The 15,467-nt window shown below is 36.9% G+C and overlaps 1 protein-coding gene and 1 long non-coding RNA gene across 2 annotated transcripts; one reads left to right on the forward strand and one right to left on the reverse strand.

Annotated features, from left to right (window-relative positions):
• Positions 1-3,765: 3,765 nt before the first annotated feature.
• LOC131798784 (protein NLRC3-like) lies at positions 3,766-8,580 on the forward strand. Its single transcript, XM_066169755.1, has one exon. The coding sequence runs from the start codon at positions 3,798-3,800 to the stop codon at positions 7,710-7,712; it is 3,915 nt and encodes a 1,304-aa protein (XP_066025852.1). The 5' UTR covers positions 3,766-3,797; the 3' UTR covers positions 7,713-8,580.
• Positions 8,581-9,684: 1,104 nt separating this feature from the next.
• On the reverse strand, positions 9,685-14,854 carry LOC136282300 (uncharacterized). Its single transcript, XR_010718191.1, has 2 exons — positions 14,177-14,854; positions 9,685-10,128 (listed from the first exon to the last, which is right to left on the reverse strand). It is a non-coding gene; the product is annotated as an uncharacterized lncRNA (long non-coding RNA).
• Between the last annotated feature and the right edge of the window lie 613 nt (positions 14,855-15,467).

The raw sequence follows: 15,467 nt of genomic DNA on the forward strand, positions 1-15,467 counted from the left end.
ACCGGGTGGAAGGTGCAGACCATGAACTAAAGCTGCATGGCAGAGTGAATCATGAGCTAATATCAGATATGTGTGAATGGTTTGTGCAATGGTGTCAGTCGGTGTTCATGGCAGAAAGATGATGAACCTTCCAATAAATGCAATTTAGCCTGTGTAGCTGTAGTGGTGAGCAGCAAAGTTTGGATTGGCATTTGTACTACTACAGACTGATGGAATTCAGCAAACTACCTGAACATGTCTTATAACGATTTTGTCAATACCATTTGTTACTGAACTGTCATGGTATATGGTAAGACCAAAATTTATTTTTGTATACCAATCTTGCAACAATATTTGGTGGTGTGCCAACATTGGTTGTTTTAATTCCTGCATCACATCTTGGCCAACATGTCATTGGAAATGACCTATGTCTGTTCAACGAGTACGATTTGAGCTATTATGGAGACAGTCTATAGTAAATAATATTGTCCCAACATTGCATGATATTATGGTATTTGGCATGTGCATATGTTGGCCTATATCAGGAAGTGATGACCAAGTTATGTTTTCCTCTTTTCCATGCTATAGACAAAGGTCACAGAGTAAAACATACCCACCATGGGCCAATATTGCTCAATGTAATACATCAGATTATCACAATCAAGTTGGCACAGCTTGAAAATGATGAAATCAGCAGGTTAATAGTAATAATTTATTGAGTTGTAATATAATTTTTAGACTCCTGAACTCTGAAATAAAACTGATATTTTTACTACAAATCTGCTCTATAGCTTTCTCCAGCTTAATGTGTCCTTACACTGTTGCAGTTCCAGTAAAGTTGCATTAAGAAAATAGAAGCATCAATGTCAGACATCCTATGTAAAGCAAAAATGTAATTCTTTAATGGATAAGACTTTGACTTCAAAATTTCCATCCTTTTTCAGAAAGATTCTGTTTCAAAATATTATTCAAATATTACATTTTAATTAACCCTTTCCACCCTAATATCTGTATGCATTTTCTTCATACTGTTTGATAAACATTTTTTTAAGGCGCTGACAAGGAGAATTTGTTTAACAATTAAGAGCTGCTTCATTTGGTGATCATTTCCTTTATTCTCATGACCTTAAAATTTGTCTCAGGGTTGATATTGTAGGGGAAATTATATGCTGAAGTCACTATTGGGATTAAAGAGTCAAACAAAAATAATATTTGGATTAATTCTTCATGTAAGATTAATAAGTCACTCAGGAAAAAACATTTGCAGCAAAAATTACACACAAATAACTTCAAAGGGATACAAGCAATGAAATTTAATAAACAACAAAACTGATAATATGGCTGTTCGATAACAGTTTATTAATCACAAAAGCATTCCAGCTCTTTTATGCATTGTGCTTTGTATGAAACTTACATTTACACTCCAGTCAAGATTAACAAGTCTGTCTTCTAATACATATTACACTCTCAATACAATTTAAATCAGATACATTGTGCACCCCAAACTTGACTCTTGGTGATGGTTTCACCTACTAAAATATTTATTATTAAAAACACTCAGACTGATGCTATAATTAAGCAGGAGCATTGTAATTTTTAAGCTACTTAATAAGTGTATTAAACAAATAAATGGATAAGATTACTAGTTTTCTCTCTTTAAATTTTTTGTTGCAGTACTCCTGTTGCAAGTTCTGCACATTTTTGTAACCATGTTGCAAGTTTTAAAACATTCTGATGGCTTGAATTATAGCCACCAACTTTAGATACTTGTATTTTCATTGATGTATAATACTAATTGAAATGAGTGGACTGTAATTTGGTCTGAAATCATATACCTGCAGAGGTTAAAGTTTTAGTGTTGCTTTCTATGACCCAATCAAGTGGTCTTACTCACGGCAGTTTTTTTTTGAGGAAGGGAAGCGGGGGATGTCATTGAAGCAAAGTGGCTGCGAAGGAGACCAGTCAAGTGGCAACAAAACCATCAAACTATCACATGATAAAAGCGTGGGACATTTGTCACGTTGGCCAATCGATGTTTAGGATTTTTTAAATGTTAAATTCGCTCTTTGCAAATTATTCAATCGTCTATTGCTCTGACGAAGGGCTGACACTCGAAATGTCAGCCTTTTAACAATTACGGTGGCCAACTTACATTTTCAACTCAGTTTTTTAACACTAAATTACTTGCTAACCAGACAAAAGGTTGACTGATACAATCGAACGGAACTTGGCCGTATAATCACATTTTTTACCTCGTTGAGTCAGCTAGATCTGGATAGATTTGCGCCGGGTACTAAGCCCCTAAACCTTCCCCTAACTCTATGATATAAATTTCGCTATCGTTTCCCTGACACCTTAAAAAATTATATAAGTCAGCGCCCAACTTAAAGACAATTTCCTTGAAAACTAAAATTATAAATTTAATTAGTGAAACTGCTGTAAAAGAATTAGCAGGTCTGTCAATAACCTCTCATAAAAGACTTGCAAAGGAAGATGTCTTTCATTTTCTTAGCCCTTTACACCCTAACATCAGTATGCATATTCTCCACACTATTCTTTATACCTGTCCTAAGGTGCTGACAAGGAGAATTTGTTTGCCCATCCAGACTCCTTGTCCTAGTCTTTCAGACTATTCTGTTATGCAGTTAGCTGCAAAAATGTTATCATTGAAAACTTAAAAAAGCAGCAAAGAAAATCGGAAAGAGCCAAGTAAGGGAGGAGGAGTCATCACTATCACCTGTAAAGGGGGGGAGGGGTATGGGTGGAGGATTTTGGAAGGATCACTTGCTTTTAACGGTGTGAGAGATTATTCAGCGTTAATTGATTTCCGGTTGATTTTTTGCGATAAGTGACAGATGATTTAACGATAGAATCATATAATATATTTAAAGTTAGAGAGACTAGAGGGTGAGACTTGAACGGTGTGAAAGAGAGGGAGATCAATTGGATTTATAAAATAAAACGTGAAGTTTCGGAACTTAGCAATCTCTTTAGTCTCATTTTCGACAAGGGTGATGGTAGATCCTTGGAAGCTGTTTGTCTGATCTTATTGTAATTATTTTCGGATATATGACCTCTTCGTTTTAAGTTAAGCAATTAATCGGTGAGTTTTTGGCTCCGCAATGCATGGAGCATCCACCAAAGAACAAAGAACGTGCCAACGTAGTTCTAGACCCTGACACCTATCGTGATTGTGATATGAGAAGATTGATCGAAACAGGGCCGTATTTTTACGACGCAGTAGATAATAATTTGATTTGCATTAGTCTTGCTTCACTAAGCGTCTTTGGGATTAGTTAGGAAAACTCACACCACCCTCAAATTTAATCAGATGCAAAACCTCGACCAATCGTGACTTGAATCAGCCAAGTGTTACAATTTTCTTTCCAAACAATTACCACCCAGATGAAATATCCACACCTAACGACTCAGAGTGTAGTCTTCAACCTTCAAAATGAGCTACATCGGTATAACGAGTTTCTCTTCAGGACCTCAGCAGCAACATTAATAGAAAGGAGAAGAAGGAAGGGGATGGAAATAAGCACGGGGGAAGGGGTGGGAGGAAACGAGGTCCCGTATATTGCCACGTACGCAGATATCTACATCTTTCTCAGTTTCTGACAACTGTTTTTTTTTTGTAGAACAATAATATACATAAAGAATCCATTGTCGTTTTGACAGTTTAAAGTTTTCCAAAAGCCAATCAAATGAAAGTACTGGCATGCCCTATAAATAGACCAAGGTAGCATAAGCTGGGTAATTAAGCTCCACAATTGATCAGCATTCTAACACAGTGAGTAACAATACCAACAGCATCAATGGAAAAGATTTTAGAATATTTGGATCCAAAAGCTTTCAACAAAGTTCACTATGTGGCTATGGTTTTTTGGATTCTGATCAGTGTCATCTTCCTCGCCATATTCGTCGACATGGAAAACAACGAGTCCAGGTTTGATTTTCGCTGTGGCGGAGCGAAGAGTGAAAACGTCGACATCGTCCGTGGAAAATGTTACGAGAAATATATGAAGCAGTACAACAAATTCGGTTTTCCTATCTTTGGCTTCGTAATCCTCAATTTGGTCCTTATTGCGTTTGTATGTGCTATTTACTCTAAAATAGGGAGCGCCAAAGTCGATCAACTGTCGCGAGGCATCCGTGACCAGGAGACTGCGTCATCAACTGGAAACAGGCTTTTTTTCGCCTACTGCTGTCAACTTTCGATAAGAATTGTTTTAGGATTGATTTTCATCATCCTACAAACTCATTTGCTTTATCCTTTAAAGTTTTACTCTAAGTTTAACTGTTATTTAACCGATGGAACCACTCAGCCAAGGAATTTATCCGACAACGCCCAAAACTCTACTTTACACGCCTGTCACAATCAACGAGCGGAAAAGAAAACCTTCTGGATGTACGCTGTTCTTGTGATGAATGGAATTCATGTCGCTGGCATACTGGTTGAAACCGTCTACCTTATTTCGCGGGCATGCATTGAAAGGGGTTTCATGCAAGACTCAAAGTTTCTAAAAACCCATCTAAGACTCAACCAACACCAAAAACGAAAGTTTAAAAAATTCATCAAGCGCACACTGAAGGAAGCAATTGTTGAAGAGACTCAAGAACCTTTTGGACTCCAATCGTTTCTTACAGGTAATCCAGGCGAAAACACAATGCTACAACATTGGACTTTGGATCAAATTTACACAAATCTTGTTGCGATTCCGGACAGAGTTACGTATCAGTTTACTGAGAACAGAGAGGAACAACTCAAAATTTATCCAATGTCGCGCGGGAAAAATTCACAACCGAAAAGCTTGGAAGACCTCCTGAATGTTAAAAAAAATAAGAAAGTGTTAATCGTCGGTCGAGCCGGAATCGGCAAGACATTATTTTGTACCAAACTTCTCAGAGACTGGGCGTCACCTGAAGCCAAAATCCCTTTTGATGCCGCTTTCTTCGTGAAATTCAGAAAATTCAAATCGGAGGACAACCTTAGCCTCAGGGAACTGTTGATTAACTCCGAGTATTTCCCAACAAATAACCTAGATGACGAGGTCTGGAATCACCTGATTGAGAACCCTAAAGGTGTACTTATACTTTTTGACGGATTCGACGAATTTAAACTTGACGCAAACATGGACCAAGAACCTCCTCGTCCTAGGTACATTGAAGAGAAAAAGCCGCTCCAAATCCTCTACCAGTGGCTTGTGACCGGGAAACTCCTAAAAGATGCCTCAATTGTGACCACCACGAGACCTACGGCTTTGTCGAGCATCAAACACCTTAACAAAACGTTTGCGAACAAAACGTTCGAAATTCTAGGATTTTCATCGGAACAAGTTAAAGAATATGTCTACAAATTGGCCGGAGATGAAAAGAGCGAAACACTATGGCGACACATCAGCAGCAACATGAATTTGCTCTCGCTATGTTATGTCCCGGTCAACAGCTTCATCATTTGCACAACTCTGTTACAAATAATGGAGTCCGAAAGTTCCGATGACGTTACCCTCCCTGCCAAATTAACATCGATATACAAGATTGCAGTACAGGTGTTTTATTTTAAACATACAAGAGAATTGTGCCATAATCCATTTACTGTCGGACATAATTTGCCCACCAAAGTGCTTAAGCAATTCAACGAACTAGGAAGAGTAGCGTTTGAAGGAATCAAAAAAGGAGAGCTGATCCTTGAAGGAAGCGAAGTAAGCGGAATGGAAGACAGCCCTCTTTTTCACCGCTTACCCGACCGTAAAACGGACTCACTTAATCGTGAATCACAATTCTGTTTCATTCATTTGACAATGCAAGAGTTTTTCGCTGCGAGGCACCTAGCAAACAACATGAGTGACACAGAATTAAAAAGCTTTGTTTCCGAGAACATCAAGAACGGCAAATGGCAGCTGGTTTTTCAGTTTCTAGCAGGATTAATGGAGGATAAAATTCATCTATCAAACGAAATTATTACTAACCTTCTTCCTGTGGAAACTGAAGAAAGCTACACCGAACAGTGGACACATAAAGAAGAAAAATGGACAGTGACCTGCTGGCCAACTAGCGGTGAAAAAGATTTAGCAATGACATTAATAAAATGTTTAAACGAAAATTGTAGAATGAAGTTAGAAGCACAGGAAAAAATTCAACAATTGAACATTAATTTTGTAAATTTTAATAGTTGTCGCCTCACAGCTGTTGATTGCTCTTCGTTAGTAAATGTAATTAATGTTCCACAAATTTCACATTTAAATTTGAGTTTCAATAACATTGATTCCTTAGGTTGCTTTGAAATTTGTAAATTGTTAAAATATAGGGAATCTCAACTGAGCTGGTTAGACCTCACAAGAAATCAGTTTACAGAAGAAGCAGTAAAGCATCTAGCTGAAGCCATCAACAACAACAACTGTCAGCTACGCACGTTAATCCTCCCGTATAATAACATCTCAGACATTGGAGCACAGCACTTGGCTGAAGCCATCAACAACAACAACTGTCAGCTACACACGTTAGACCTCACACAAAATAACATCTCACACATTGGAGCACAGCACTTGGCTGACGCCATCAACAACAACAACTGTCAGCTACACACGTTAAACCTCACAAACAATGAAATCTCAGACATTGGAGCACAGCACTTGGCTGAAGCCATCAACAACAACAACTGTCAGCTACACACGTTAGACCTCATACAAAATAACATCTCACACATTGGAGCACAGCACTTGGCTGACGCCATCAACAACAACAACTGTCAGCTACGCACGTTAAACCTCAGAACAAATAATATCTCAGACATTGGAGCACAGCACTTGGCTGAAGCCATCAACAACAACAACTGTCAGCTACACACGTTAGACCTCACACAAAATAACATCTCACACATTGGAGCACAGCACTTGGCTGAAGCCATCAACAACAACAACTGTCAGCTACACACGTTAAACCTCACACACAATAACATCTCACACATTGGAGCACAGCACTTGGCTGAAGCCATCAACAACAACAACTGTCAGCTACACACGTTAGACCTCACAAAAAATAACATCTCAGACATTGGAGCACAGCACTTGGCTGACGCCATCAACAACAACAACTGTCAGCTACGCACGTTAAACCTCAGAGCAAATAATATCTCAGACATTGGAGCACAGCACTTGGCTGAAGCCATCAACAACAACAACTGTCAGCTACACACGTTAGACCTCACAAGAAATAACATCTCACACATTGGAGCACAGCACTTGGCTGACGCCATCAACAACAACAACTGTCAGCTACACACGTTAAACCTCACAAACAATGAAATCTCAGACATTGGAGCACAGCACTTGGCTGAAGCCATCAACAACAACAACTGTCAGCTACAGACGTTAATCCTCACAAACAATGAAATCTCAGACATTGGAGCACAGCACTTGGCTGAAGCCATCAACAACAACAACTGTCAGCTACACACGTTAGACCTCACAGACAATAACATTTCAGACATTGGAGCACAGCACTTGGCTGAAGCCATCAACAACAACAACTGTCAGCTTCACACGTTAGACCTCACAGACAATAACATTTCAGACATTGGAGCACAGCACTTGGCTGAAGCCATTAACAACAACAACTGTCAGCAACGAACATTATACCTTTTACAGAATCGTCACATCACAGAAAAAGTTAAGCAACATGCACTCAATTTACTTCGCAATAACCAGTCGAAGTGTAAGCTATATTTTTAGGGTTCACCAATTCCAATTTAAAACTAAAACTAAATTTTTTGAACCACTTACTATTCAAAATATCCGCGAGGTAACCAGCTCAGTGACAACTAAACCCAATGACTCAAAACTAAAAACGTGAATGAGAGAAAACTAACTCAGCACAAAGCAGCGAGATTATTTGAACCGGATCGAAATGAAGAAAAATGAACCAATGAAGATGTTTATTGAGAACAAAGGATGTCAAACTATTTTTCTTGTAAAAACGAACCAATAACATTGAAGTAAAAACACAAAGCTTACTGCAGAGAGAACAATCAAACCTCGGACCTCTTAGGAAACTTTGTCATTTTATGATTGGTGAGTTTTGATCCTAAATTCTCTCCATGCTTATGTATGTTTTTATTGCATGAAGTGTAACTGGAGATTTTAAGCGGAGCAGATGAGTGTATCTACTACAGATTGCTTGATGGATTACAGTTTTTTTTTTCATTGGTCGTGTTTTCAATAGTTTTTTTTTTGGTTGAAGCGAACCGGTTCAAGTAGTTTCACACTTCTGGCAAAATATCGAAAAAAGAATTATAACGAAATTTTTAATCAAATCGTCGCGCTTTCAAAGACAGAAGGCCTTTTTGTAGGTTATTTCTGTAAGATTATATCACATTCAAACAATTTGGTTTAGAGAGGTTTCTGCACTTCTTTTGAATATCAATATAATTTTTGTGCATACTTATGGGCTGTTATTCGTTTGATATCATAAATTATTGTAGAATTGATGTTCAAAATCTGGAGATGAGGCATCAGACTTGAACATTTAATATTTTAATTTACCAGGTATTGTTAATAGAGCGAAACCTCTCAAATTTATCATTGTAGAATAAACTTTGTAAACCGATTTCAACTTTGTGTGGTGATATATTTAGCCCTCAAGGTGAGGGTATGAAGCATCCCTAAAGAAAATCCTTACCCTATCTCAAATTAAACGATTTTCTCCTCCTTTTAACCCTGAACAACAATTCAACACCATGTCTTGAACCAACAGTAGAATATCAAGTGACATGAAATCAATGTAGCATATTTCCTTGGGTATGTTCCTGGCCACTTTAAGGACACCTATCATCCTTTTTAAAAGCAAGATTTATGAAATCAGTGGATCTCAGCACACAAAAATTAAATAACAGAAAAGAAATGAGAGCAAAAAAAATGAATCCCACAGGTAAAGAGAATGGGAAGAGGAGGCAAAGAAACCTCACAAAGATTTCTACTTGTTGCAGCTAAAAGAAAACATAACACTTTTCTTAGCACTTTCATTCTCAGTTTTAATGATTTTTGCATGACTAGAATCAAAATGTAACTTTCCACACTTTTTTAAGAATGCTTTTGATCTCTACAAACTTTTTTGAAAAAGTGGGTGATTAGAATTTCTGTGTCCAAACACTTTTATTGAACATATCTTTTAATCTCTTTTAAACCCTTTAATTCTCATGACTGATAGAGACAGAATTTCTCATTACAATGTCAATACAATGTCAAGCTGACAAGTAATGAGAATAAAAGAAATGTCCATTAGGGCAATATTAGTTGATCCAATACCAAATTCTTTGAGCTAGCATCATAAGAATTGTATGGCAGACAGTAAGGAGAATTACTAGTGAGATCTTGGGGGTGAAAATCTCATGAACAGAGACACTTATGCAGAGCAGGGCTTCTCCCAGTTTCCACTCAATTCTACAGAAAACCTTATTCAAAGCTGTTTGAGAAATATCTCTATTTGTTTAGAAATGCCAAGTGATGCCAAAAATTATATTTGTTTTGTAGTGGACAAATTTTGCAAGCCTTTGCATACACACAGTTTCTTCTAAGAATCAGCAACCTAGCAATTCACTGTTAAGCAAAAGGAAAGAAAAATTAAGTGGATGTTGTGATAGAGGTTCATTGGAAATTTAAAGCATTAGCAATCATAAGTTTGAAAAGAAGAAAAATTAACTCTGAGTCTGTAAAGCTACATATAATTAGCACACAATGTTGATTAATCCAGTGAGAAATAATGATGCGAAATTCTCCCTAAAATAACTTCTCTGAAAGTTACAAGATAATACCAAAGTACATTTTACAACTGAAAAGTATACTTGTGCAGTGAGATCACTACTTTCAATAATTTCCTTTGGAACAATGACTGGAATCTGCAGATTTTTCACCTTCCTTATCATTCTCCTGACTAACCTTGTATACTTGAATTTGAACGAATCATGCATTTCTTCAATTTTATAACTGATAGTGGCACTTGTCACAGCAGCCTTTTAGCAGTAACATTAGCCACAATTGTGGCTACATTTTCTGCAGATAAGTTTTCTGGTGATGGGTCAAACTCCAAAAACTGCTGCTCCAGTTGCTGGACAGCTTGTTGGATTTCATTTTTGTGATATTTTGCTCTTTCCTAAATAGAAAAGAGAACAGTATCAGTGTCGAATAACAGTGATTGATGAAGAAAAAGCTAACAACATACAGTTCAACTTGTATAGAGCAGCCACCCACAGGGAATTGCAAGGAGACCCCTCACATAGTTTCCACTGAATATAAGTAAAATACAGTAAAAATCATCATTTTATGCCATAATTGAACACTTAATTTAAAGTTTACTCAAAAGCTCCCTAAAAAATGTATTGACTATAAGTTAATATCAGTAAACAAAATCAACAAAATGGTGACATAGTACCAAACAAGAAGACTAGAGCAGGATTACTGTAGACCATTGTCTATAAGTTGGACTTCTAGGTCATAACTACAGGCCAATTGACTTGCACAATGCTTGTGCATAATATTTGTCCCCACAGTTCTGAGAAGAATTAGATAATTTGCCATATGTTGAGCACATTTGAACCCAAAGTACTATCCCTAGTTTTATTTGAGAGGTTCTTCTTAAGTAACTGTTCAACACTTGCAAGTAGAAGACAATACAAACCAGAAGCTGGGACTCAGTCAAGGATGACCATGACCACTTAATAGAGGTGAAAATTACTGTAAATTAATAGTAATTAAGGGGAGAAAAACAGTGATAACTGACCATTTTATTACAGGGTGACTGTTTAATACAGTGCCAGATTCAACACTATAATGATCACCTGTTTCATAATGAATTATATAATAGGCTCAGTTATACACGCATTCTGATTAGTTCTCACTTATGATCTATCGAAGGACAGACGTATAGATGACGTCATTATTAAAACTTTTTTTTAATTCTTTATTATATAAAACAAATAGATTCCAAGTTGCCTTGCATCTGTTCAGTTATAGATTACAGAGGACATCAAAATGTGGTAAGAACATCAGTGACACACTCAGCTGCACCTCGTGTGCCACTTTTTTGTTCTTACCACATTTTGACCTCGTCTGTGATCTACTACTGAACAGAAGCGTGGCAACTTGGAATCTATTTGTTGAATAGATGTGCTTAACTATTTTTTCTTTTGTAGCATATTGTTACACTTTTGTTCCCATAAAATGTCATTCTTGACAAAGAGCATAATACACATTGAAATAGACTGATTCAAGTAGGAAAGGTTCTGAGGTGAATTAGGTAGCACAACTTCTTAGAATGAACATTACGTCTTAATTTAACTTGCTACCTGGAGGTACTTTCGCTCCATCTGTTTAATTTGTTTTATTCTCTGTTCTTCATCCCAAACACTCCTACACCATCCCTTACAGGTTCTAAAACCAAGGGAGACTCAATAACCAGCTCACACTTGGTGATGTCATCAGCTCTTTCTTGTGTAGAACAAATTGATACAGCTTGCGGTGTTGAAATAATGTCATGAAAACAAAATCTATCATAGATTTAAGGTTGTTTTGCAGGAGTAATTGGCAATTCTGTTGAGCTATTGTTGAAACAGTGTCATAGTGTCCTCAAGGGGTTTGCCTGATAAAATTTAGAAGTTACTAGTGAAGTTTAAACCTGAGGCAGTAGAGACAGCATTAATTACAGTATTACAATTGCCTCTTTGTTTGAAAATACAATTGCTCAATTTTAATTGTATTAAATTCCACTATTTGATTTTTCTTTTGTGCTTGACACTTGGTAAGTGAACATTATTCTAAGATAGAACAAAAATATTTAACTTTGGAATTTTTTTCTTTTTGGAATGTTGAAATGTTATTTTAGTCTTCCAGCCCTAATGCTATCATTTCCTTTTACATTGAACCTCCCTTCCTACTAAAAATTTACAGTACTATTAATAAATAAATGGCATGAATTGAAGAATCCCCTCTAAATTACTGGGTAAATAAAAGAAACAAAAGCAAAATATGCTGTAGCAGCTTAATGTGTTGAGTTGACTCAGAGCTCTCCAGTCTCATGCATTGAGTGTGAGACTCATGCAAACAAATTCAATCTCATACCCTCATGTTAAAGCCATGAATTCTCACTCCTTTAAGGTTTCAAATTTATTCTGTTGATTTTGCGAAAGGAAACTGCTGCTTTCATTAAGAACCTATAACATTAGTTATCCTTCCAAATATAATTTCCATGTGCACTCACTAGGCACACTTTTCAACTGCAGAAATTCTCTCTCAGATTAAAGCTATTAGCTTCTTAGCTATTTCATTTTTTTTTTACAATTTTCTGGGGAAACATGCCCCCATACCCTCTTTCCCTTCCCACCCTTGATAGCTGATGCCCGTGACATCTCACCCTTTGCCAGTAAATGGACATGAGAGCTCTGGTTGACCAATTGTAATCATTTTTTACAACTTATGTCTCTTCAAATAACATCTCATCAAAAAGGAAAGCACCTCATCACCATTCAACAGCAAACAGACAAACTGCACTGGAACATAAGTCATTAGATTTCACTTCCCAGAAAAGTATACAGGAAGGTTTACAGCCAATCAGTATAACTTTAGCTTTAAGTCTTGGAATAAAAAGGTAGATTTTTGTGTTATATTGCTCCAAATGAAACACATAAATGATACAGCAAAGACTAAATTTAGGTTGGCAGAAAAATTTAAAACATGTACCATCTTCAAGGGTAGTTACTAAAACAAGGAATGACCTAAAATGACCTAAAACAACCTAAAACGACCTAAAATGACCCAAAATGACTTTGAGTGAATTCTTAAATTACCAAAAATACCTAATATGACCTTAAGTGACGTGACAATGTGGCATCGACAAAATATGGATCAGACCAGACTTGACTGGATCGGATCAGATCAGATCAGATTGTTCATTTCGTTTTGTGGATATTACGTGATGTAGCATTTGGTTTTCGGTTTTTGTCAAAAATTCAAACGGGATTTCCAAATTTCTTCTGGTTTGTCTTCAATCTGAGTGGCAATTAAATGCTTCCACTAATCTCAAACAGCTGCGAAACGCAAATGTTATTTGAGAGAAATGCATGACTAACCAAATGTTGCTGAAAGAATTTTTGGTTGTCGGTTGAATATCATAGGGATCTGTTGGAGGTCATGCGCCTTGAATAGTACCTGAGACTTTGAGTTTGCAATGTGGAGCACTTGAGTCGTTGCATCAGCAATGGAAGAGGCTGAAGGACCTTAAGAAGCAACTGTGGATTGTCTTACATTTTTCTCAACTGACTGATGAAATGATACATGCCTCCAGTTTGTCTTCGTCAATGGTGGCACTACACAACACTCCTCGCTACAGCCGTGAAATTGACTACATAGGGTTTTTGGGCAAAAAAAAAGACTCCCAAAGGGGCCTACACTCTATTTTGTCATGCAGACTTTATTTTGGCTTGTCGCACAAAATTTCTAATGTTATTTTATTATCCATGATCTGTGATCCGATCCATGATCCGATCCGTGATCCAATCCGTGATCTGATCTGTGATCCGGTCTGTGATCCAATCTGCAAACTCAAGTCATTTTAGGTCGTTTTAGGTCATTCCTTGTTTTAGTAACTACCCATCTTCAAGTCCAAATCTTTTGATTGAATCTTCAAATTTGCTGATTCAGATCTTTCACAAGCAAAGCTGTTAGCGTTTCAACAAGATCTTATGTCAGAAAAGAACTTTGGATTCTGTTTTCCACAGCAGTCAACTACATAATTTTTTCAGCCCTAAGATTTTGATGACATGTTTCTTGCATAGGACCAAATCATTTGTTCTGTATACGAGAAGTCCTGAATTTTTACATTAAATTCTGTACATGTCAAAGACACAAGACAGTGAATGAGTTTAGATAGTTTGGGATAATTGAGCACAAAGTCAATCACAATAAAAAAAAAGGCTGATATGTGGCTAAGGTAATGGTGTTTCATACCTTAACCAGACTTTTATCCATAGTTAACTGAGTGGCACATAACACCGGCAGCGACAACATTCATCAATCGACGAATTGAAAGTAAGCATAAATGCTACATGGAACTTGTATTGATTACATGGGTATATGTGTCTTTTTAATGGCTTTTTCAAGAAATTTGTATTTATGTTGATCTGCATCCAATCCTGGTAATAGCTCACCTTGAAATTTGTTTAATAAATCTTGAAATACCTCCCACAGCAGAGTCACTTCTCGCCATGAATATCCATTGTTTACAGTAAAAGCCAACATGTGATAATGAATATCAGGGAGTATCCCGGACCTCAAATCATCTTCTGCGTCAAATTCTGGACTTTGTAGAACCTTTCCCAACAATTTCTTTCTTTCTTTTACGTTGGTGACACAAAAGAAATTTAGAAAGCCATGTTTACTGCTCTTGAGGCATTCGTTACCAGGGATACTCGTCTTTTAATGATCTGCAATAGTGGCTCAATCAATCAGGCTTGAGTGCAAACGCTGCCTGAACATGTCTCATAACGATTTTGTCAATGCCATTTGATACTGAACTATCATAAGACCATATAAAGCTACATGGCAGAGTGAATCATGAGCTTATATCAGATATGTGTGAATGGTTTGTGCAGTGGTGTCAGTCGGTGTTCACGGCAGAAAGATGATGAACCTTCCAGTAAATGCAATTTAGCCTGTGTAGCTGGCTTGATGTTTTGGTACGCTGTTGTCTGTTCTTTGAAAAGTGGTGAGCAAGAAAGGTTGGATTGGCGTTTGTACTATTTTCTGTCTCTTTCAAGCTTCAAAGGACACACAAACCTGCCAACTACATAGAATAATGGAATTCAGTAAACTATCTGAACATGTCTCATAACGATTTTGTCAATACCATTTGTTACTGAACTATCATGGTATATATTGAGACCAAAATTTATTTTTGTATGCCAATCTTGCAACAATATTTGGTGCTGTGCCAACATTGGTTGTTTAAGGAGCACTGCCATAAATTCCTGCATCACATCTTGGCCAACATGTCATTGGCAATGACCTATGTCTGTTTGAACAAGGAGTACCATTCCAGCTATTATGAAGACAGTCATAAACATAAAGGTAAATAACTTTGTTCCAACATTGCATGACATTATGGTATTTGGCATGTGGGTGTGTTAGCCTATATCAGGAAGCGATGACCAAGTTATGTTTTCCTCTTGTCCATGCCAAAGACCAAGGTCACAGAGTAAAACATTATGCCCAACATTAGGCCAATATTCCTTAATGTGATACATTAAATTATCGCAGTCAAGTTTGCATGACTTGACAATGATTAAATCAGCAGGTTAAAAGTAGTAACTTATTGAGTTGTAATACAATTTTTAGACCTCTGAACTCTGAAATAAAACTGATATTTTTAGTACAAATCTGCTCTATAGCTTTCTTCAGATAAATGTGGTCCTTACATTGTTACAGTTCCAGTAAAGTAGC

Source organism: Pocillopora verrucosa, chromosome 7 (genome assembly GCF_036669915.1).
Source record: "Pocillopora verrucosa isolate sample1 chromosome 7, ASM3666991v2, whole genome shotgun sequence".
In the NCBI taxonomy this organism is placed as follows: domain Eukaryota; kingdom Metazoa; phylum Cnidaria; class Anthozoa; order Scleractinia; family Pocilloporidae; genus Pocillopora; species Pocillopora verrucosa.